General features: G+C 39.1%; 1 protein-coding gene across 3 annotated transcripts; it reads left to right on the top strand.

Moving 5' to 3' along the window:
* Nucleotides 1-225: 225 nt before the first annotated feature.
* Nucleotides 226-25,093, top strand: ACTR2 (actin related protein 2). 3 transcript variants are annotated; one of them, XM_050893252.1, is made up of 10 exons: nt 226-282; nt 6,615-6,725; nt 10,275-10,289; nt 12,285-12,500; nt 16,596-16,668; nt 19,022-19,158; nt 19,968-20,117; nt 20,834-20,979; nt 21,391-21,523; nt 22,779-25,093. In XM_050893252.1, exons 1-10 carry the CDS (start codon nt 235-237, stop codon nt 22,947-22,949), a joined length of 1,200 nt encoding a protein of 399 aa, XP_050749209.1. In that variant the 5' UTR covers nt 226-234; the 3' UTR covers nt 22,950-25,093. The 3 variants fall into 3 exon arrangements, with proteins under 3 accessions (XP_050749209.1, XP_050749208.1, XP_050749210.1); XM_050893251.1 differs by lacking the exon at nt 10,275-10,289; XM_050893253.1 differs by lacking the exons at nt 226-282; nt 10,275-10,289 and adding an exon at nt 521-538.

Here is a 25,093-nt window from a genome sequence, read left to right as displayed (position 1 = left end):
AACGGGGGCGGGCCGGGCGGGGTGGGGGTGGGGGGGAGAGGCGGGCGGCGGAGGAGGGGGCGTCGCCGCGCTGATTGGGCGGCGGCGGGCGCTGACGGCTTCCGGCGTGCGCGCGCGGCGGGCGGGCAGGGCGGGCGCGCGGGCGGGGGGGCCCGGCGGCGGACCGGCGGCGGCGGAGGTTGGGGCGGTGGCAGCGGCCGGGTCTGTGTCGGTGCGGGGCGGCGGCGCGCAGCGATGGACACGCTGGGCAGGAAGGTGGTGGTGTGCGACAACGGCACCGGGGTGAGTCGCTCCGGCCCCGGGACCCGCCCTGCCGCGGGGGTGGGGGGGGGGAAGGGGAAGCAAGGCGACTCCCCCCCGACCCGGCCCGGCTTCCTGCCGGCACGCCCGCGGGCCGCGCCCGGCCTGCTGCTGCTGCCGCCGCCGCTACCGGGCCCGGCCGCCTTCTTCTCCCGCGCCAAGGCGCTGCTCGGGGCCGGTGAGGGCCGCGCCGCCCTCCGCCAGCCCCGGCCCGCGGGCAGCCGCCGCAGCACGGGAGGTCGGTGCGGGCCCGCGGAATGAATGGGCGGGGGGAGCTCGGCGCGGAAAAACGCCGTTCCCGGCGGTTTGCCGGTTGTTCCCGTGTTTCTAAACCGGCTGAGCAAAATCTACCGTCGGGGGTCTTCGGTGCTGTGTCTGGTGCGCGGATATTGTGCTGGGCCCCCCCCCCCTGCTCCCCGCCCCCGGCATTTTGCTGTTTTACCGTGAATATCTCATTTCTCTACATGACCTGAACAAGTCTCTCTGTAGCAACGAGCATTTAACCAAAAATACCGATTTTTTTAAAAATCCTGAATGAGAGCATTCTACATTGAGCAACCAGAGATGTGTCCTCTGTATGCAGGATTATTAGTTTTAGGGAAATGCTTTTGGTTTGGTGGTTTGGGGGTTTTTTTGCAGCTACTGGTCAAAATGGAGCGTCATCCTTTCGTTAATACCTTCCTGATCTGCAGCATACTCAAAACTGGCATTTTTTTAATCGAGAAAGCCTCAAAGGTTTTTCTCCCCATCCTTTCACCTTTTCTGCCCTCCTTGAGCGTGCAGGCACCCACTAGAAATTCACCCTTTTGTCAGTGATATGCAGGCTTTGAGGCGCCTCGACAGGAAGTGAAAAAGATACCATTTTAAAGCAAAAAGTTAAGATGCTATAGGTGGTTATTTCCTCTCGGTAGTTTTGTTTAGCAATCTAGGATTTCCCCCAGTAAAGAAATGTTATGTGGAGAGTTAATGCAGCTGACAGCAGGTAAAGATCTCTTGAATGGCAAAAAAAAAAAAAGGAAGTTATTTTTATTTTTTTTTATAAACACTTGGAATAAAGAAGATTTTTTATTTTTTTTTTAAAGCCAAAGAGGGAATAGTTGAGACAAAGGATGTCGTTGTTAGAGATTCAGCATCCTGAATTGGAGGGGTTTCCAGTTAGCATCTGAAATGATTAGAATGGTTCAGGAAGAACAACATCATATTTGTCAGTTCTGGGGTTTGACAGTTATGATGTTGTCTTGGTTTTCCTCCTATAGCAAAAATTATCTTTAATAGGGCTGGGATCTGGAGCCTTTGGGCACTTTTTACACTATCATTTAGAAAAAGGAAAGAAAAAAAGAAGGCGCTTACCATTTTTGTCTTACAAAGGGACATGGAAGCTTTTTTGTTGGTTTTTTTTTTTTTCATTGTTTAATACTCTTATTGTCAGGCCCATATAAAAAAAAAATTGAGAGCTTCATCCTTTAGTGTGGTCCTTTACATAGCAATAAATCATTGAGTTGTAAAATGTTTAGTATATCGGTAGTGACAGCAGTGTTGTGCTTTGGCCGATCTCAGTCAGGTGTGAGGCCTGGGGTAGAAGCCATTATTTTTACCCAATTTCCCAAGCTGGGTTTGCAAAACAGATTTTGTACAGTGTCACATATCTGTGTGTGCTTTTAAATCAAGAGGCATCTTGGAATGAGACATTTTTTTCCTCTGTGAGTTGCACCAGCAGGATATAAATAACTGTAACAGTGGAAGGTGCCTTTATAGTGCCGTTGTGGTGCCGGGAGGAGGGGCCTGTGTCATTTCAGCTTGTGTTGCTTTGGGTTGTGTTCGGCCTCTAAGCAGAACAACATGCGTATGGAAGTACCTTGGCCACAGAGTTCACTGTGTGGGAGAGCAAAGTAACAAGAAATAATTGTTAAATCAGTAAACTCAAAATATTTAGGTTGAATTGGGATAATTGAACTAGAATTGGGATAAGGAAATTTGAAAAAAATTCTATTCGGTAGATCTTTTGAGCCTCAGCTGCATATTGAGATTATTGAGTAGTCCTATATTGTCAAACCAGTATTTTTACAATAATATTTTTTCTGTATGACAAAGAAGAGATGCTTTATGTCAGAGTAATTTCTGATACACTGTGATATGTCATACTTAAAACCATGATTGAAATTAAATCTCTTGCCAGGTGCCAGAAATATTATGTAAAAATGGAGAATATCTTTAGAAAAATCAAATGCAATTTTAACTTTAGGCTTGTCTTTGAAATTTACCGTTCTTGTTATGCCACAGTAGGACTTCTAGTGTATCTGGCTGCAACCAATCTTTGAGGAAGAGGTGACTAGAAGGAAGTTCTTGCAACACATAGTGTAGGGGAGAGGCAGGCAATGGCACCTCAGAGGTCTAAAGCATTGGAGATGGATGTTCTTATTGGTGTAGGACGAACAGTAAGTTACTTAGTGGCCTGTAAAATTGCTCTAATTGTGTTTAGGGTTTTTGTCGGAGAGTTGCATCAGTGGAAAGAATCAAGCACAGACACCTGATAAGAGTATTAGTATTCATTTTAAAACTTGTCACGTGACCTGTTTGTGAGCTTCCTCATTCTTTTCGTTTGAAAGAATACTTATACATACAAGTACTTACTGTTTGATGACTCAGTAGGAAGTGAAAGAGTCGGTATAAACCACAGTGAAATGGAGAAGAAACTATATATGGTAAAACTTCTTACATACGTGGTCTTGCACGCAGGCAAGCTAAGTAGCTATTCTTAAAACATTCTGAATGTATAGCAAATGCATGCAAAAATGGATTGTGATGAACTCTTGGCTTCCTTACAGAGATGCATACATTCATTGAGTGTTGGTGTTCTTGTTCGAGACATGATGTATACTGAGCATTGTACTGGTATTATATGATTATTGTTCCAAGGGGTGTGCACAATAAGAGGTGGAAGAGAAACAAGTGCACAATACTTAAATTTTACTAGAGAGTTTCAAATTGAGAATGGCAGGAACAGTGAGTATTTAATGTCTGGCACTAGAAGAGAGAAGCTGATTATATTCCAAACTATTGCAGTTCATAATGTTTAATTGATTTTGGAGGATCTCCTGTAAGGGATGGGAGGGAGAAGTATCTTATGTTTTTTGTACCCCTTCAAAAAATCTAAAACTGTGCAGGATCTATTATTATATACATCTGTGTTTCTTAGGTGCATTTACCTGTTGGTAGTTTTACTGAGTCTGGTTCTTCAGCCATACTATCCAATGTTACATCATCACAAACCTACCAAACCAGCTGAATATTCAATATCGTGTCAGGGAGAATACTGCAGTGAGGATGCTCTCATTGATGGGGAAGCTGACGTACAAGGCTGACTTGTTCTCATCTTCACCAGATTTTCATGGAGCCTGCAGGGGAAATTTCATATTTGAAGGGGAGGAGACAGAGTTAAAATTCTGCCCCTTCTACCTACTGCTGAGTTTACCAAACTTTGTAAAAATGTCATTTTTTAAGGCTCTCTATTCTGGCCTGAAAGAGGCGGGGAACAGACTGTGAATGTCCAAGCTTAATCTTGCTCATTGTAGTTCACATAGATTAAATCTGGTTTTGATTGTGTTTTAGGCTGGTTGGAGAAATGACAGTCTGCTTTTAAAATCTAGGATCTATTAATTGCCAACATTGTTAACTACCTGGGAAGGTGTGTCAAGGTCTTAATGTGGAAAGGGGCTGGAAGTAACTATTACAGTTCAAATAGTAAAAACTTAGAATAGTATTTTTGTAGGTTGACATTTTCTAGGTCAGGATCATTGTATGTGATTTCAAGAGTTATTTTTAAGGTTGGCCAAGAGGCACTTACTGATTTTGTGCAGTAGTCGTTTTGGTCGTGTATCTCAGTGGTTGCTATGTAAACCTCAGGGTTTATTTGCCCCATTGGCGGGATTTAAAAGTGTGGGTAGCGGGGCTTCTTGAGAGGTGCTTCAGTAGCTTGAGTTGCAAAGATTCATTTAGGTGTTACTGGTCCTGTTACTTCTGTTGACCAACGCTGTTGGTGATGACTGGTAGGGAAGTTGCTTCATGCTGGGGGAAAGAAAAGGAGGAAAAGCCGTAAGCAAATATGTGGCTGTAAAGGTGCATGGGCTGCCTGGAGGTGCTTATGGTTGTACTGAGAACAATTTATGAAACCCTGAGCTGGAGGATGGGATTGTATGGGCTGTTTTATGGAACGTCCTTCTAGCTTGACCAGGTCCTGCACAGTGAAATTTATAACAAACATACCTAAATATTGTAGTAGCAACAAAAATTGTGTGATTGCCCTGAATGCAGTAATTTTTGCAAAGTCTGAAAGGGAGCTTATTTTTTAAAAAAATTTGGACACCATTATTTGGACTCAGCTCAGTCCTTCAAAATGTCTCATATGTTTCCTTTGGTATAAAACTTCTGGTAAAGTCTTCTGGTGTATTCAAGTAGTGTGATCCAAAAATGCTTGTGGCTACTCTTTGCTTTCTCATAGCAGCACTGCAGTCTTGAATGCACAGATAAGATCTATGTAACTCCTAGGTACTTCTGGCCTTAATATAAGCAAAAGAGTTGATAAGTACTTGCCTTTTCAGAGAACATGGATTGAAGTAGAATGAGCAAAATGAGTTGTATACACAGTGTCATTCCTCAGGTATTCCAAACAGCTCTGCCTTTGGAGACAGCAAGCACTGAATGGGTGAAAGAAACTAGGGTCATAAAAAGCAAAAAAATTCCCTTCCCCCCTATATTAGCACAACTTTAATTAAAATATCTCTTGGTTCTTTCCGTAACTGTCTTTATAAATTTCTTTCCAAAACAAGTGCCCTTTTTACTGAAGTAAGGCGAGTAATCTAGAGCAACAGAAAGTGACTTTCCATGTTACCGTTCATGTAATGGCAGAATTCCCCTCAGCTGCAATTAGCTGTACTCTTTGCTGTGATAATTGTTTCAGTGGCAGTCTTCAGACCTCACTTCAAAAAAACTAGGTGAATGTTTTGGAAATTCTAGCAGATGGCTTTTAATGCAACCTGAAAGGGATAATTAAGCTTTGGGACAGGGTCCCAAGGAGGCTGTGAATTATCTGTCCTTGGAGGCTTCGAACAACTGGTCAAAGCCCTAAGCAACCTGGTCTGAATTCTGTGTTGACTGCTTTGAGCCCAATGTTGGACGAGACAGCTCCTGAGGTTCCCTCCAACCTGAATCATCCCGCAATGCTGTGTTAGCGCTGTTACACCTAGATGGTTGAGTAATTTTGCAGATGAAAATGCCTAATGTTTAGTTTGGGACTGCAGGATTTTGTTCTGGCATGCTGATACAGCGCAGTACGCAAAGTATGCATCAAAAAAAGAGAAACCTGCTCTATATGAACTGCAGGCAGAACATCAGAGTATGATATATCAACATCAGAGTAGGATAGCCGAAGAGCACGATTTGCTGATCCACATGAGCTAAAATTGTAACTTCTGGCTGGCACATTTAAAGTTCTTGTTTGACAACTGAGCTTCCTCTAGTGATTGTATTTTTTTTTTTTTACTTTTTTTTTAATGCTCTGTTAATCCTCACTGTTTTCTTTGCGTATATACTATCTTGGGATCCAGTGATACAAAGCTTCCTTTCATACATTTGGGTAACAAACAAACACTCTTTCAGAGTATCCTGTTTGGTGTGAACTACCATCAGCTGAGGTTTTGGTTGTGCTGTTGATTTTAGAAGTGCTTCCTACAAACTCATATCTTTATGCTTAAAAGAAACCCTGAAAATTATGAAACTCTGAGAAGTCCATCTGAATTGCACAGACTATCTGCTACTTCACTGTTAAGCACTTTTTATAACAGCGTAACACCTGAATTCACATGGTTTTGTTTTTTTCTGATGTGTAATTCGTTATGCTACTGTGTGCTCTAATTGGAGAGGCGATTTAATTTGGTCTCACTGAGTACTCATAAGGTGATCCATTACAAAATGATGGATTTCAGGTTGCTAGAGAACTGTTTTATAGAGTGGCAGGAAATCCAAATTCAAACACTGGACTCTCTTACACCTCCCAACGTACTTAGTTGTTTTAATACTGTTTCTCAAAAATCTGACAGTCTGATTCAGAAAACATTCTGGAAAATACTTTAATTCAGTTTTACAGATCTACGCATCATCTGAAATGTGTAAAATTGATTTGCAAGTATAAATCCAATTGGTTTCCAGTGGGACACATGCTCTTAAATTTGGGCTTTTAATTTTTTTACCCCAGACCAGGTTTCTGTTGGTAAACAGAAGTAATGCATATTCTAATAAAATTATTTATTCCTTTTCAGTTTGTGAAATGTGGCTATGCAGGCTCAAATTTTCCGGAGCACATTTTTCCAGCTTTGGTTGGAAGACCCATTATAAGATCAACTGCTAAAGTGGGAAACATTGAAATCAAGGTAAATTTTTTTTCATTATTATTCCTTTCTGACAGACAAAAATATTTAGGGTAGCTTTTGACTTACGTAATGTTTGGAAAGGCTTTTTCCTTAATTCCCCTTTATGCTGTTTAAGTATCTCTTGATTCATTTCTGTATTGGGTTTTAGCCTGTTACAAACTACAAAGTTAAGAGGGTAATCTAAAGCACTGGAGGCCTTCAGATAGTACAACTGAGGAGGCAGCAGGTAGGGCTCAAGTGGTTCTCCGCAAAAAGGGGCTTCAAATGCCAATATGTAAATGATGTCAAGATTAGAAGGCAGAAATCAGACAGAAGTGGTTGATGTTTGTCACTGAGTTGTACTGTGGGATTCTGAGACAATGCTGAAGAACTTCTGGGGCTTCCAGGTCTTTCTATACTGTTTGCTTTCTACTCACAGTTGATCATCTGTGATCTTGTATGAGATGTTTAACTTTGGTTGTGTTTGCATTTCATTGTTCCTATTGTTTTCATTTTCTTTTCTTTTTGCTATTGGTAGACGTAGGTACTCCACACCAGTTAGAGATGGAGAGGCTGTGTTCAGGCTACTTTGTCTTGGGATGTTATTCCAAGTTTGGAATGGTGGGGGAACCGCTGTTTGAGAATTTTTTTCTGAAGTGTGGGGAGCTATCATTTCTCACTTTATTTTGTAATTACAGAGTAACGCTTCAAATGTTAGTAGTTGCTTCTGCAATACAGGCTTCGGTAAATGTCTTGGCCCTGCTGTGGTCACATCCTCCCTTCTTGCTTCTAGCCACGCATTCTCACCTTGTGCTGATCGTACTGCTTGTGCAGTCATGTGGTGAGCCACTTTAGTGAGCTGATCGAGCTGAAAAAGAGTGATTTCTTTGTCAGGTAAAGTTTTGACTGCCTCGCTGAACAATTGTGCAAGCTCCAGGTTGAGAGCAAGGCAGAAGCAGGAACTTGAGGGAGAAGCGGGAGGCAACGCAGAACTGTAGAAGCCCTCACTTAGGCCAGTGAAGGTCAACTAGAACCACACATGTACAGGCTTTCAATTTTGCTTTCCCTGTTGCTTCTGAGCAGCAGCTTAGTAAAAGGAAAAAAAAAAATCTGCCCGGTCTTGTTCCTTATTTTCAGAACCCTATGGGCAACAAGGAGAACTTCAGTTGTCTGATTTCTGCTGCTGCCTGTAAAAAGTTAGTAGTATCAGCAGAAGGCCATGCTAGGAAGTCAAGAGGATGAAAGACATCAGACCTTTCCAAAATGCTTTTTTTTTAAATATTGCAATACTGCTTACCTTGTGTTAGCTAGGACAATTTGGTTGAAAGGACGGAGATCTTTCCCTTTCACAGTGGATGAGTTTTGTAAGGAGAGGGAAAACGTCTTCCTTTCTCTTGCAAGACTTGGGGAGAGGTATTTCTTCGGATATCTGCTTGAACTTATGTGACAATTTCTTCAAGGAGGTCCTGGTAAAGTTTTATGAAAATTATGCAGTGATTTACAAGTCTTAAGTCCAAGAAAAATTCTCTTGCATGAAATCTCATTGTAGAAGTCATATTTTCTTTCCAGCTGACCTGATGCAGCCTGTCCTGCCAGTTTTGGTATCCTCTGATTATCTGATAACTTAGTTTAATATCATTACAGATGACGGTGTTGAATTGGAAAGATAGGAGGTAGAAGTGGGTAATTGCTGTGAGATCAGTGCAAAAGAACCAGTAAACTATAATTTCGCATGCATTGCCCATCTTCTGCTTGAGCGTGGATCACATGGGTGTATTTTAGAGAGTGTAAACTGTGTCTAGATTCTTCCTAGAAGTTTTATAGCATCTGCCTGTAATAGCTTGTCACTCTTTCTTAAGGAAACAGTGTATCAAGAGAAGAAATCCCTGCCACAGATACTTTGGGTATCCCAGTAGGATAATACAATAGGAAGACTTGTTAAGTGTGAGTGCCGTTTTTCTTTGTGAGATTCTTGCAGATTTCCTAAAAAAATGTATTTTAGCAGATGAGGTTTATGCCAAAATTTAATTCTAGCCATTCACTGCAAGTTCTTATGGGATAAGTTTAAAAGTGAGTAAAGGAAGCTGGCAAGAAGATTATCAGTTTAACTTTTCAAAACTATTCAGAAAAGCTGTCATTCCTGTGAAATTCAGAAACTCTGTGAAAAGAGTCTGGAAGCTGATCAAAACAGTGGTCATCATCTATCTATTGAGTTACCAATTTCAAGTTGCTTTGTTCATATTTTCCTTCTGGATTCTTATTTCAGCCAGCAGCAGGGATATAACTTTTTTGCCTACTCAGCGTCCCCAGTTCAGGACATAAACACAAAAATTCGGTTATTACTGGGATTATTTTGCTTAAAATTGCAACCTGAAAACTCTAAAACCAGAAGCATAGATGCTGCTCTTAGCTTTTACTGACTTACTAATCTTTGCAGCAGGTTTGGGGGTTAATAACCTTCTTAGGAAGGCAGGACTGATGAGTAGCTTTGATTAGTTAAAACAATTAGGATTTTAGGGCAGGTCAGACCCAGTGACCTGCAGAGCCTTAGTCCGTGTCCTACAGTTCTGCTAGGTTTCTGCCAAAGACAGCCTGGAGAAGGTCATTCTCTGGATTTGAAGTGAGGAAGAGGGCCACGCTCTGACCAGCCTCTTTGGTGCTGCCTGTGCAAAGGCAGCTGCCAGAAACGCTACGCACTTTTCCTTTGACACAATTTGCAGAATAAGTAGATTTGCCCTAATGATAGTTATCCTATGGCTTTTGACAGCTTAGGTGACTCAAAGTGAATTTAATCGAAGGAGGAAAAATCTCAATAATCATGGAAATGGCTTTAGTATAATTTTGGACAATGTTTGTGCACATACACTTCAAATATCTCATAGTGCTTCCTGGCTGCTTTAATTATCTTATCTTCCTACCTCCATAGCTTGCTGTAGGGAAGGAGCTTTGAGACACTGCTCTTACTACTGCACTTCATGATTGCTTATTTCCATTCTGAGAGTAGATGCCATAATTTAAGTAAATATCTCTTATTTGATTCTTTGGGTATTTGTTCCATGATATATGAACAGATTAGCCTGCTTATAGGTGAATGCTTTTATGTTACGGTTTTCAGTTCTTTGGTATTTAAAGCGGAATTTTTAAAACAAAATTTAAATTTAGCATTTGTCAGAACTAGTGATGGTCAGATGCCTTGTGCAGAGTCTTGTCTAGTTCAGATAAACGCCTTGCCCAGGGTAAAACTCCAGTGTTACAGAATATTTATGCACAGAATCCTATTTATGAGAAATAGGCAGATATACTGATCTTGTTTGCAATGTAAGATGCGCAAACATGACATGCCGCTGACATGTAGCAATAGCTTCCTTTAAAGAGACATTTTAATCTGAGATCCTGAGAATGTTCGTTTGGCCCTAACTAAACTAACTCAGATCATTTCCTGCTGTACATGCATCTCTTTTCAGCCTATTTCTACTGTGTACTTAAAATAATTTGAGAATTTCATTTAGGCCTTTTCTGACTTTCTTGCTTCTACCTTCTTTCTTCACCTTTCTTGACCTGTTGAAGTAGAATAACAAAAAGATGGTAAGTGAGGTGCCCCTGTGCTGTTTGTTTACCATTTTTGCTTGATGGGACCTGGTAGCTGTTATGTTATTTTTTTGATGCTATTCATTGTTTTGTCTTGTCCTACATTTTACATTTGAATACATACTTATTTTGGACGTTGTTCATTGCTTTGGTTTACTAGCAACTAATTCATGAGAATATTTTATGTATTGCTTCTAAATGCTACCTAAGCTGTAGTTTTGCAAGATGTAAGAATAACTCTTAAAGATCAACATGAGCTCAGCATCTTTAACAGTAGAAATTGCTATATTTAACATTACAAACCAAGAGCTTGAAAAAACTTTCAGATTTCAATTAGACAAATATTACTGAGTACCAAACTGGTGGAAACATTGAATGTCATGATGCGGGTTCCTCTCTGCAAATTCAGTTGTGCTGTCCTTCTTCCTCTTCACCTACCAAGTGCGCATGTTTGTTAGCGTGCTCTTGAGAACAATTGTTCTGCCCTTTGTTTTAAAAGGATGTGAAAGTTTTGTGCAACTTTCGTTGAACATTTGAATAGCGGCTTTTCCTGGGCTATGTCCTGTTCGGCAGCATAGAGCTTCACAGAACAATGCACAAAAAAGGCTTCTGGTTCTTCTAACTGGTGGAGTTTCTGTCGTCTTAAATTCTCAGGACTAACGTGGCTGCGCGGTGGAGTTTTCATAGTAGGGTTTCACTAGAGTACATTTGATTTAAAATGTTAGAGCCTTGATTTCTGTCTTCTGTACAGTGATCTACTGTGCAAGGGAAAACAAAACGCCTTGTCAGGGAGAGGGGTTGGAAGAGGAATGGTTTGATTTAAAGTATTTTCAATTAACTTCCTTTTTACATAGTCAACAGTAACTGTTTAGGTTGCTGCTTAAAAAAGGCATTATAAACCGGACGCTGGATTTTTCATTGTGCATCTTTTTTCCCTAGCATTGAATAGTAGGTTGAGTAGCCCTCACTTCGAAGCTTTCTGTGCCACAGTAACTGCAAACTGCGGTGGCATATTTTTGTATGAAGCAGCTGGGTTTTTTGCAATGAAATGAATATAATACTAGTATGGAAACAGTGCTATTGGTACCTAGAAATGTGTTTTTATAGGCTAAATACGAGCAAGTCAGCTGAGGCTTCTTTAGAAAAGTATGGGATATAATAGGGAGCAAAGGTAACATGTTACTGTGCATACTTCCTCTGGGAAATACGTGGGAAAGGAGAAGATATGCTACTAATTTGAATGTGCAATGTTTGCATAACTAACTATAATGAACAGATTGCTTAATCAGTTTGAAATGACTATACAAACTATGCATTAGTTGGTTGTATTTGTGTAAGAATGCATTACTGGGGTTTTTGGCTTGGGACTTTTGGCATGGAACAGACGAGGGTATATTTTATATTTAGATGTGTCTCATCACACCCTACTGACATAGGCAATATGTAAACCATTGTTTCTTTTAATGTCTAGTGTGGAACTAATCTCTTATTTGCTTTTGCTACTGTTCGGTATGCTTATTCACCACTCATTACTCCTGTTTTGGTATTGTGCACAGAAATTTGCAACATGCATGGAAAAATATTCTGCCAATCCCACCTACTACCCTTATGTGCTATTTTGCATCTCAGCCTTTTGAAATTAGTATTTGATAAAAGAATTTTGGAGGTGTCAGTGGAGAAACATCTGTACTTACAAAGGTCTTTGCGGTATCTAGCTGTAGCAGGGTTTATTGGTTTGTTTAAGGTTAATTGGAGAATGGAATTAACAAAGTTTATTTTGGAAAAGGTTTGGGATGGGTAACAACCAAATTTAAATACTACATGAAATATATTCTACTTTTCTCCTAAGTACCTGAAAATGATTCTAAAATGTGGGCATTGTTTAAGAACACAGTTGGACACAGGCTGGAGCAGTTCACTGTCATTCTTGAGGATTTTGGTGTTTGGAAAACTTTGCAAGGACTGACGTGTTTCTATATTAAAATTTTACAGGATCTCATGGTTGGTGATGAAGCAAGTGAATTACGCTCAATGCTGGAAGTGAATTATCCAATGGAGAATGGCATAGTTCGGAACTGGGATGATATGAAGCACCTCTGGGATTACACGTTTGGACCAGAAAAACTTAATATTGACACAAAAAATTGTAAAATACTACTCACAGAACCTCCCATGAATCCAACTAAAAATAGGGAGAAGATCGTGGAGGTATGTCTGTCTAGTAGAAACTGATATATACTGTCATTGAAGCATCGCTAAGAGATTTTAACTTCTTGGAACACTTGGTAACTGTCTGAGGCAAAGCAGTTGTTTTCTAACCAAAACTTGTCCTCAGCCATAGTCATGAAGGCTACTGTGGTTAAATTCAAACAAGCCGACCTCATTCAAAAGCTGATGCAGGCTTCTTGTCTCAAGTCATATTGCCAGTAAGACACAGAATTGGAAATACATGTTTATCTTCATGTATCCAAGATATATTGATTACTAGCTATTGGATGAATGTTAATTACTTTAAATGGCTTAGACTTCTGTAAGCCAGTAATGCTTCAGAGGAGATTCAGGCTTGAGCAAGGTGATGCTTACCAGATGGACCAGTGTTGTTGGAGGTAGCTGAGACAAAGGTGTGATGACAACCAATTCACTGATCTTTGATTAATGCTAGGGATTATCAATGAAAGCCTTCTAGGAAGGAAAGCCTGGTTCTTGGATCCTCGATCTCACAGTGCTGCTCTGGGCGACCTAAGCTCCATCTGAACCTTGCATTAATGTACGTTGTCAGATGTATATTGTTTAGCTGTAGTACCACGTGATAAAGACTCGACTTTGAAGAGCAGTAATGTTTAACGAGAACAAAAAGTTTAGTTTCCCATTTTGGTTTTTTTCTCAAGCATCATAGATATTTTCAATTAATGGAAGTATTCACTGTAACAAAAATGTCATTAAAGAAATTTGTTGTTAGGGTAGCCGATAGGACAGGAAAAGTGGGTTCTAAGTCTGAAACCTTATCCATTTATCAGAACTTCAAATATGAAAGCTTGTGTGTATATTTTTTTTCCAAATCCGTTGCTTAGTCTAAGAATTTACCTTTATCATTACCTGTTGACCTTTCCTTTAAAATCCTTTTGTTGTCACAGCTACAGTAGTGCTTTCTGCAATGTGGCAGTGAATATATATGCGCTAATCTTTTCTTTCAGTGACTCGAGAGCAAGTGAAGTATAGCAAAGTTGGAAAAACCTAAGTGAAAAAAATCAAACTGTACAATCTAAATTCAGCATTTCTTAGCAATTGTGGACATTAGGGACCTATTACCTAAGTATTATGTAATGCAACATTAGTCTATTGTATATCAGTCAGCTGTGGTGTGATAGACATAGCAGATTATTCTGGGTGGCCTCCATGTAGCAGGAATGGTTGAATTTCCTGTTTAGGCTTCTTTGCTTTTCAGCTCTCTACAATAGTGTTCTTGTTTCTGTTTTCCTGCTAAACACAAAAGGCTGGGTTTTAGTTATTCTGGGACTGAGTAATTTTATACCATAAATTGAAAAGTCTTGTATGGCTTCTGAAGTCTGATAAAATGTTTGTATTGCTCCATTTGCTTTTTTTTAAACCACTCCAGAGACTGTAGATACTTAATCATGATCCAGAGGATTAGAAAGACCTAGAATCAATTTTTGTAAATTTAAATTTGAGTTAAACAGAAGCTCATTGTTTCTATTAATATTTTGAATGGATCACAGTGTTATGAAGACTAGCAATATTTAGCTTTTAACTACAACATATTTATACTCCTTCCGTTCTTGACACGGACTCCTCCTTTTCAGGGATGCTAGTCCAGTATGAAGCAGAGGACTGAATTAACATTTTTTCCTAAAGCCTGCAGTAAATATAATAATGTCTCTGCATTTTGTGATACAGTGCAGTAGCATTTTAAAAGAAAAGCTTAGTCATCTGGACCATATCAAGATGATGGATAATTATATGCGCTGTACTTCATTCTACTTCCAGTAATTCTCTCTCCTCACCCCATCGCTCCATCAAACTCAGCTACATAGTGACAGCAGCAAGTGTTCACAACAGCTATATTATAAAATATATATTTTAAAAGTGCTGTTTCTTTCACAGCATGTACAAGACACTGGTTGCTCCTCAGCTTAACTGCGTGTTTGCTGTTTGTTTGTCTCTAGTTATCTGCTGCATTCTCATTCTGTAGTACCCTCAGGAGCAGCCAGACTGTAAGGGCGTATCATGTAGCTGTAGGGATACTCTAGCACAGTCACTTCTCCTAAGCCCAATCTAGTATTCTTTTTTCCCAATTTTTAGTTTTTCCTTTCTATGCCCAATTAGAACATCACTTTGTAGGTAATCCAAAAGCTGCTGTCACAAGAAGGATCTTTTCAGGAGAACATCCTGCTCAGTGTTTACATCTTAAGATTTGTTAACATACATGTCCCGTGTCAAGGCATTTTTCACGTCAAATAGAACAGACCTAGATGTCTTGAAAGAGAGAGTAACCCCCCAAAGGCCTGCATATAGGTTATAAAAGGGTTTTGCAGTGGTTTCTAAGGTTTAGTACAATGTGTGAAGGCAGGAACTAATGCCATTTGAATATTCATTTTGTTGTATGAAGATAAAAATTTAGATTTTTCTTAAATTAGTTTTTCATTTTGTAAGCACTCAGGTTGTTTGAAAGAGTCATCCACTGGAATAGTGCTGGTTTTAGACAATGACTACTCAAACGGGATCTCTTTTTGAGTCGCTACCCTTTCAACTGTTCCTTTTCTGGCAGACACTTCTGCTTCTTGTTTCTGAAGGTGTTGCGTATGTGCTAAATTGTGGCCGGTACGGAAGTTACTATCCAGCCTTGAAACGTCTTGCTCGTGCTTAGCCCATGCACCTGACTACTGTATTGAATTTTCTTTTATATTACCCAGTTCACATTGGGGGTTTATAAAAACCCGAAGCGTGATGTTCTCATGGCAGGGTGCTCTGCAGCTCACCCCCTCTGTGTTCTTTTCTGCTTGACTTCTGCTATGCTGAGCGCTCACAGCAAATATCTGAGAAAGGCAACATCAGTCTTCCCAGGGGTTTTGCAGTGTTCTCGATACAGCTATGAAATAATTAACTTGACTTTGCAAGGATCACGTTTTTGATATGGGCTAGCCGTTTAAAATCACGCTATTCTAACAGGGGAGGTTCTTTAAATAGTTCAGAATTCTAAAATTGTCAGGCATCAGCTTTTTTTCTTTAAAAATATTTAGGTATCTTTTACTTGAGCTGTGGGAGTACTTAGGATTTAATCAGTTTCTAATCCTAGAAGTTGCAGAAGTGCTCAGGAGGCTGCAGAATAGCAAAAGCAAAACTTATGTATGTGCTGGAATAATCAGAGTTCGTCTTTTTCCTGGTAAAGCATTTTGAGGGGAAAACTGCTGTACAGTATGATTTGTTTACTTGGCCTTTTTTGTGTTTATAAAGACGACAAGATCCTATAAACTCTACATCCTTTAATCTTAGACTCTGTTTCTTCACTGAAACTAGTTTAGTGGTTAGGGGAGCCTAGTCTACAAGACAGGCAGTTGCTTTTCATGTTTCAATAAGAGTTCTGCAAACCTGTGGTTTTCTGTATGTAGTAACAGAGTTAGCCCTACCTGTACTATTTCAATTGTAGTGGTTTTTGCACTAATTCTAGAAGTTTGTCATCAGTTATGCTTTAAAGAAGGGAAGAAGGTGGCCCAGATGCAGAGAACAACCTGTGACACCGCACTGATTCTAGACCTATTTGTGTAGCAGTCTGTTTGGTCTTTACTTGACATAGTCTGCAGTTGTACAAAGTCTGTAGGGCTTGATATGAAGAAGAAAAAAAACCCCTGAACTTCATTAGATTTAGAGCATACACCTTTAACAAACATTTCGTTCCCAAGTCACACTTCAGTAATGAAGTACTTGGCTGGTCTACAAGTACTGCCTCCCACTCATTAAGCACTTTGGAAAATGGCTTAGTAAAGCTGCAGAAATTGGTGTGTGGGTTTCTTGGAAGTATTCACTTTCATTCCTAAACGGATGTGGAATATTTCATATGGCTCATCTTGTATGAACAGGTAAGGTATAGAACCGAATGAACTACTTATTGCCGTAAAGCAAGTAGGTTTCTAGTGTTTGTGTAGAATCTGTACGATGAAATTTCTTGCAAAGTGGTTTTGATTAGTAAAAATACAGAATTCTAGAAATAAAGTTTTCAAACATCTATGCAATTTCTTTTAAGTATTTGGCCTGTTTTGGATGTTAATTTTTGCCTTCATCTTACAGGTTATGTTTGAGACATACCAGTTTTCTGGGGTGTATGTAGCCATTCAGGCTGTTCTTACTTTGTATGCTCAAGGTAGGCAAAGATAACTTAAAATCTGTTTAGTTTATAAATGTGTTGCTGAGCCAAAGTACTAATACGGTATTAATGGGTCTTGGGCTTAATTCAATGCTGTTGTAAGTAAGCTCAGCTCTGACGTATGGGCTTGCTTTTTGTTTTGAGGAACTAGTGATAGGTACCACCGTTGGTGTTATTTTCATGAACCAACTGTGGAGACATGTAGTCATTTAGCCTTTGGCATCAAGTCTTAATGACATGCTTTTGATTTTCTGATAAAGGAAAAATTTATTACCATAAGTGAATTTCAAGAAGATGACCGGGTGACTTTCGCACTATTTTCAGTTAAAAAAAAAAAAGTTGATTCTTTTGCTGTAGATAAACTAGAATAAATGATCCTCAGCCTCAGGAGAAAATTACAGATTCACTGAATTCGATAGAAATTCTACCATTGACTGCAATCCATCTAGGATTTTCAGAAGTTACTCAAGCACATCAGTTCTAATAACATGACTCCTTACATCTGTTTACTAGTGGCTTGGTGTATTTAGCTGTCACATAGCAGGACATAAATATCCTTGTCCATTAACATGTCACCATCGTTTCTATGTCCAAGAGCAAAAGTAATGGGGTACTGGAAGGGTGTTTCTGTTATGCAGGTCATTAAGACTAGTTCAACCAAAACCACTTTTGTAGACCTGGATATTCATTTTAGTTGCTGTGATCTGTGCTATTACTCTTCCCCGCCCCCCTTGTTTTTTCTTTGGTTTGATTCCTTATAAGTATGTAATTGACTAACATATACAGTCTTAAATTCTGCTGTAATTGTACATTTGTACAATTGTACAAAATACATGTATTTTACCATACAGTGCTCAATTACTTTGTGATTAACAAAATGTGAAACAACTTAAAGCAGTCCACAGTGTTTCTACATACTATCATCTAAAACAAAGTTGAAGACCTTCTAAGATACAAAAACCAAGTGGCACATAAACAGAACATTTGCTTTTGAAAAATAAAAAAAAGCCCTTTAAAACATCCTACTTACTTATATTATGTTAAAGATCAAAGTAGTGGCTAAAATTACATACAGAGATATGCCTCATTTCAGTGCACCACATTCTGTTGCTGCTGTTAAAACTCTCTTAAGACTAATTGTTGCTTTTACCTGGAATTCTGTGTGCTCCTGTGCCTTTTAAAGGCAAAGAGGTTTATATATCAAAACCTAGTTCTAATTAGGAAATTCTTTAGCAATTCCTCACAACAGCCTTTTAGACTTAGGTGTAGTCCCTTGTGACTGACTATTTCCTTCCTTACTGTGTGTGTCCGATTGCAAGACTTGTTGTGTTTGCATAGCGGTTATTCCAGTTCACTAGTAAATCCGAAGATCTGATCACACAACTGAACCAAGGTGTGTTCTTTGGTTCACTTGAGACAAATAACCAATTTGTTTGCCTTCTGTTAACAAAGCTTGAGCAAATTACAGTAGCCAAACAAATGCACCTTGCCATTACATATTAAATGTTCCTTCGTTATTTTAAGATCTCCCCTTAAAATATATTTTCTTGCTTTAGGTAGCTTGTGAGAAACTATAGAACTGTTTTCTGATCAACTTTCACCATTAATTCTGCTTCTTATTTATTTTGTTAGTTAAGTATAGAAACTTCTGTTGCTACGTGCTTATGATATCTCAGTTTTGTACACCTTAGAATTTAATGGTTTTATGGTAAACTTTTTTCACCGAGTTCATTTCTTTTGTCTATAAAAGTGGATCTGACTCAGCCTAACGCTGTTTCTGTGGGGGAAAAAAAATTAGATGTGTGCTGTATAGTCCAAATATTTTCTACCTTATGAAAGCATTGTTTTGTTTTTTGAATACCGGTCAAAATCAACAAGTCCTGATAATTGTAACAAGGTAAACTTGTGGCCTGAATACCTCTAGGTTTCTTCATATTTGAGAAATTAATATAAGGTTGCACATATACAGCTGAATCTGAGGAGGAATTTGTGCCCCAACAAGCATTTAATGATCTTAGATATTCTCTTTAATTAGAGTGCAATTTAAGATGTCAAAACACCAGGTAAAATTGCGAATGGTAGTTATAAGCATCTAGGAAAAAGTAGAGGTAATACTTTTAAAACACATATATGAAAGCATTTGTTACTGTGAAAACCTTGAGTTTAAAATCCAGCTGAATGGAAATAACTGAATTTTAAATTGTGACTACTTTTCCCAGAATGATGTCTGGGGGAACAGAGGTTGTGTTAAGATTACAATGAAAAATCCTATCTTAAACTCGCTACTATTCTGCTCTATTTATGAAGGTGCTAACAGAAGTTGTACCTCCCCCCCCCCCCCCTCTTTTAGGTTTGTTGACCGGTGTTGTTGTGGACTCTGGAGATGGAGTAACTCATATTTGCCCAGTTTATGAAGGTTTCTCTCTCCCTCATCTCACCAGACGGTTAGATATCGCTGGGAGGGATATCACTAGGTACCTCATTAAGGTAAGCTGGAAAGAATTTTTAAGGTTGAGGCTGGTATCTGTGGTACATTGGTTCAAGGTAAAATCCCTTGATAGCAAGAATCCACTATACATTTTCCCTTTATTATTCAGATGTTAATTACATAAAGAACTCTTGTATTCTCTGTATTGCTTCAGTCTATCCTTATCATGTTTCCTCATCTAAATCAGATGTGATATTATTGATAGTATTCAGAGACTTCACATTTTCTTAGTGGCAATCTTGTAGGAAGGGATTTCCTTCCATATTTGAGAAGGAAAAACTCAAAAGTTGGCTTTCTTGATACACAAAATGAAAACAAAATTGTATTGTATCAGTTCTGCTCATCTGTTTTCAGAAAGACTTTTCCTTACAGGGTGGCAAATAGTGTAGTGATTCTTCCCTGATTATTAAATAAGACAGTATGTTTTATAGGCTATTTGTTTGGTTGGGTTTTTTAAATATAAGCAACATTCTGGATTGACAAATCTTATGGTTAAACTGGAATACTGGAGTGTTCTGAAGTGAAGTCCTAAATACAGGAATTATTTTGGTTATCTTTCACTTGTCTGTGTAATGGTTGTACTGAAAGTTGTAATGATGAAGAAAACTTCCCACTTGGAGTAATGCTGCTGCTATTCTACTTTTCTGGTAATAATGGATACACTGTGACAGATTTGACTTAATACTAAATTTGCAGTTAAAAAAGGGAGACAGACTTTTGAAGATACATGTTTGAATGTACCCATCTACTGACAAAGAGATCTGGACTGTTCCTCTCATTTACTGCTAACCTTATATGTTCCCTCTAGCTCCTCTTACTGCGAGGGTATGCTTTCAACCATTCTGCTGATTTTGAGACTGTTCGCATGATCAAGGAAAAGCTATGTTACGTGGGATACAACATTGAACAGGAGCAGAAACTGGCATTAGAGACCACAGTACTAGTTGAATCCTACACGGTGAGTGTTTTGAGACAGCTTTTCTTGTCCTAAACTTCATAGGTTTAAATTCAGGTAGCATTTAGCTTTGTTATTCCTTCTAAATTTTTCTTGGCAGTAGCTCACTTCCAGGCATAGGAGTCTGTAGAATCAGATTACTTGGTTCTGGGAAAACTTTTAAAAGCTTTTTTTTTTTTTCTCTTTTCAGATTTTCCATAAGACTTTGTACTCATTTTTGTCATTGTAGATCCTTGAAATTTGAATATTACAGTACAGGAACTTGTAGAGAAAGTGGACTTACTCTAGCATGTCACATTGTTTCAGCTTCATCCATCTAGCAGTGACACGTATGAGACTGATATCTGGTGACAAGAATGGTAAATTTGCTTTTAGTGGAAACTTCCTGTGATCATACACGGAAGAAAAGAACTTGCAGGAAAGCGTTACTCTTGCTGTAAGATCATCTTCTAAATCAATATTAGGAGCTGTATTGCAAGGAAGTGTTTGATACGTCAGTATCGATGTATCTGGTCCCTGATGTCTCTAAGTGAATTGCATAATGATTGAAGAATTTGTATCTTCTTTCAGTAGTACTGAATGACTTCTTGCAGTGGTGACAATTATCAACAATTTCCTGTTATAAAACATTAGGGAACAATGTAGGTCATTTCCTCTTGGTTTGTTTAGTATCCAAGTGGCTAAAAGTAGTCTTCTAAATGGTGGGTTTTCTTCACTAGCTCCCAGATGGCAGGATTATCAAAGTCGGTGGAGAACGGTTTGAGGCACCGGAGGCTCTCTTCCAGCCTCACTTAATCAATGTAGAGGGGGTCGGTGTGGCTGAATTGCTGTTTAACACCATCCAGGCTGCTGACATTGATACCAGGTAAGAGCAGAACACTTAAAATCCTTCATCAGGGTGCAGGGGTGACGTGAGAACTGCATTCAAACAAAATAACGTCTTTTGCTTTAGACACTAACATATACACTGCTGGGGGAGGGTGTATACTGGGAGTGGGGCTCAGTCTGAGATCTTGGAGCTTAAGGGGTTGTCTGGAAACTTGACTATTTTGGTATGAATGAGCAAGGATAAAATCTTGAAAGCACAATATTTTTTTTATTGCTGCTTTCTGGGATGCCTGGAAAAGCGTGAGCAAGTCTGCCAAACTCGTGCAAAGTCTGTCTTTGTGTAGTAACCATTTTTTAGGTTTATATTTACTCCCCTGTACGTACAGGTACCTACTTGTACTGCAGAGTATACTATACGACACTAGAAAGACTAATTTTTTTTGGTCAGGTCTGAATTCTACAAGCACATTGTGCTGTCTGGAGGGTCCACCATGTACCCCGGGCTGCCGTCGCGACTGGAGCGGGAACTTAAACAGCTCTACCTGGAACGAGTTCTGAAAGGAGACGTGGAAAAACTCTCGGTAGGTACCAAGTGGCCGCTTTATTTGTGTGGGGCAGAGGTTTATCCTGAATCCCCACTAGAGGGAACCAAGTAGTCAGAAATGACAGAAGCTGCGGGTGGCTCTCCATGCAACTCGCAAAATTGCTCCCTCTCGGTTCTTCACGCCTCTCGGTTCTTCACACCTCTGCGTTTCGTATAGGTGGCTTGTGTGTATATGCTTGCAATAAAGCCGCCTTCTAGTCCGTGCTAATAGCAAGTAATTCCTGAAGTCTTGGGTTAGTTTGCGTGTAAAATGGGCTGATAAATGCTAGGGCACAACTTGCAATGTAGGTTAAACGAAACTAATGAGGTTTTGTGCCTTAAAGTCATCATTGAGCAAAAATGATTTTTTTTTTTAATCTGTGAAGTTTTAGTTCATGCTGTAAGTGAAATACTCAAAAGTAAGAGGCTAGAGTTGTGACGCACCTTCAAGTGGAATAAATTTCCCTTGTTCGTTGGTTACTGTGATAAGCAGACAACAGCCACACACACGTTACAGAGGTAACACTGCATTGTAATGCGATCTGCTTTTCAAGGAGGAGATATTTACAGAGAAAATTCCTTTGAGTGGAGTTTCTTATGTTGAACTGAATTGAACTTCCCTGGTTCTTAATACAGTGTTCTCTAAAGATCTTTTGCAGCTAAATGGAATGACTCAATTGTACAGAATGTTTTAAGTCTAAGACAGTATTTCACACATAGCTTTGACTGTACTCATTTTTGCTCTTGAAGTTAGAGCTTTAGCATCAAAGAATTTAAGGGAATATTAATTAGTTAAGCTGATCTAGATTGGGTAAATTTAAAATCTGTTCCATCTGCCCTTCTAAAACTTGGTATAATTCTAAAATATTTTGTGATTTGATGATCTGGTAACTTCTGATAATTTTAGCCATCAAAGCTTAGGAAGTATTTCACTCTTTACCGTGTTCAGGAAATGCAAAAATATGGTCTTTAATTTTGTATTCTGACTCCTGGGCTTTTTGTGGATACACTGAAAGTATAATTTTGGGGAAAGTGTCAATAGCTGTCTCTCATTTCCAGTGCAAAGTAGTTATTTTACTTTGGTTGCACAAGCTGGAAGCTCACGCAGAGTGCCCTGTGCTAGCATTTCAGTTTTTTGGTTGCATTTTTCTCACTAAACAGTTTCCATTTCATTGTTCTGGTGGAAAGCACCATTTTATTTTGAAAGGCTTTGTTTCAAGAATCCTAGTAACAGTTTCGTTTCTTTTTCTTAGAAATTTAAGATCCGAATTGAAGATCCACCTCGTCGAAAGCACATGGTGTTTTTGGGTGGCGCGGTTCTAGCAGACATCATGAAAGACAAAGACAACTTCTGGATGACCCGACAAGAATACCAAGAAAAGGGAGTGCGTGTGCTGGAGAAGCTTGGTGTGACTGTTCGATAAATCCCAAAGCTTGTTCCCATCACATGTCTAAAGCTTTTTTTCTTTCATTGCCAATCTCTGAACTCACTCAGCTACATGCTATGGAAAGGCCTGTCTGTGGCCTTTTGACCCAAAGGTCAGGTTTTGTTCTGGTTTCTTGGGGTAGCTTTTGTTAAATGTTTCTTAATGTGGCTAAATTTGACTATTAAATTTGACCACTTCCCTGCAAACAAAACAGAGCAAGAGCAGCCTGTCTACTTCATTGTTCCTTCCCAGTAGGCAATTGGGTAATTCTGGTAGGCTTTTTCTTCTGGGTTTATTGCTGTAGTACTGCTAGCTTTTGTCTCTAGTTCACAAGGGGTTGTGTGCCTTTTTTAGCATAAGAAAACCTTTAAACAAGAGTTTTTGCTATTGGATCATTGTGGTGGTTATCTTTGCATCTTTTTGCCTCTCTCTACATTAAGATTATTTTTTTTCTTTCCTGCAATTAGGAATTTTGATTAAACATTGTTAAAAACTAGTTTAACTAGCTGGAATGGCTTTAACACACTGTTTCGATGTAATGTGGTTCCATACGCACTGCTGCCTAAACTGGTTTCTGAGGTGGTTTATCCTTAAAGGTGGCGGTGGGGCTTTCATACTGTATTTCTCTAAGTGGGCATGTACACAGTTGCCACAAACGGAGAAACACCTGATTTTCTGGCAAATGTAAATTTGTGGCCTTAGGTGTCTTTTTCTGGAGGGAGGAGACAGGTTTGAGCTGTGTTGCTTTTCTGTTAAGGGACAGCCGGGGGTCAGTCTGACCAAAAATGCCTCTCTTTATAGCTAAATTTTGGTACCGTGTTGTCTCAGCATGGGGAGCAAGAATGTTAAATTAGCTATTCTGTAATTGTTGAGAAACTTAGATATGCTGAGACAGGAGCCTCTAAACTTCTGAAGAGATTTAATGCTTTCAGAAATGCTTGTGAAAACTGTAACTATAGATATTAAAACTCCCAAAACTAAGTTTTAAAAGTCTGATGTTTTAAGTGCTTGTATGTACGTCAGAAGCACTTCCATTAAACAAGTATATTAACCTAGTGCCAAGTAGTTACTGCAAATGAATATTTCAATGACCAGTGTTTATTGCAGCAAGCAGATATTTATAAACAACCACTGGCAGTAGGTTATAAAGAATGACCTATATTTGTTCCACTTAAAAATAACATTGGAATATGAGATGTTGTTAGTTGGTAAATATCCACAATTCATTTTGTCCAGTCTTGATTTTTGATACTTAACATGGGATGGGAAAGGAAGTGAAAACCAGTGATGAAAATGCTGTTTCCAGAAAGTACATTAAAGCTGAGTTGTTCTGAAAAATAGAAGTTGTCACTAGTAATTATCAGCCATCTTCTCTGAGTATAGTTGCCTGTATTTTCTTCCTACTAGCAGACTGGTAACTATCTTTGCAATAAAATCTGCCTTACATAAAGCACAGCAAAAACTACTTGCATATGAATGCCAGTTAGACTTAGTTCTGCTTTGCTTTTCATGGAAATATTGTATCACTTCTTACTGGTTTTCCAAGCCTACCATAACATTTAAGCATAAGGAAGTTAAGATCTGCTTTTGACTTCCAAACCTTGGAATGTACAAGATATGCTTTCACATACTGGCCATTTGTCTACATCTTTACATTAATAATTGACCCCAGGAACATGGAAATATTAAACTCCTTTGGATTCTTAAAATTTGCTTTCTTTCTAAATCGAGCAGACAGCTTCCTTTTGGCTGAGCAAGCCAAACAGGCAGAAACAGTGTCTGCGTTTCTTTAATAACAAGACAGTCGCTATAGTATTGCTAGTAATGACCATTTAATTATAGGTGGGTGGGGTTTTTTGCAGCTATATTTACTCTTAACTTGAACAATATGAATTTACAGGCATGCCGGTCATGCCTCAGTGCATGCACTTAAGCAGTTACTAGATTTTTGGGGACATGAATGTAAGGGGTACTCTGAATTCCTGTAGTCTTCTGAACATTTAATACACAAGATTTAAAAATGCTGTGGGCTTGCTTTAGAGCTATGGTTTCTCATGTGACTGTCTCTGGGCTTTTCGGACAGTGTTGAGAATCATGGAAATAAACCAAAGAATGACTTAAAAACCTTTTTTGAATGACAA

This window comes from Gymnogyps californianus, chromosome 3 (assembly GCF_018139145.2).
Source record: "Gymnogyps californianus isolate 813 chromosome 3, ASM1813914v2, whole genome shotgun sequence".
NCBI lineage: Eukaryota > Metazoa > Chordata > Aves > Accipitriformes > Cathartidae > Gymnogyps > Gymnogyps californianus.
The sequence above is the reverse complement of the archived record's forward strand: the minus strand, read 5'-3'. Positions and strand labels throughout refer to the sequence as shown.

What these genes read in the sequence shown, in the direction of transcription:
- ACTR2 (XM_050893252.1), top strand. Translation starts at nt 235, where the DNA reads ATGGACACGCTGGGCAGGAAGGTGGTGGTGTGCGACAACGGCACCGGG. An exon ending in TCTTACTTTGTATGCTCAAG is followed by an intron (nt 16,669 to 19,021) that starts GTAGGCAAAGAT and finishes CCCCTCTTTTAG; the next exon opens with GTTTGTTGACCGGTGTTGTT. An exon ending in TCACTAGGTACCTCATTAAG is followed by an intron (nt 19,159 to 19,967) that starts GTAAGCTGGAAA and finishes TGTTCCCTCTAG; the next exon opens with CTCCTCTTACTGCGAGGGTA.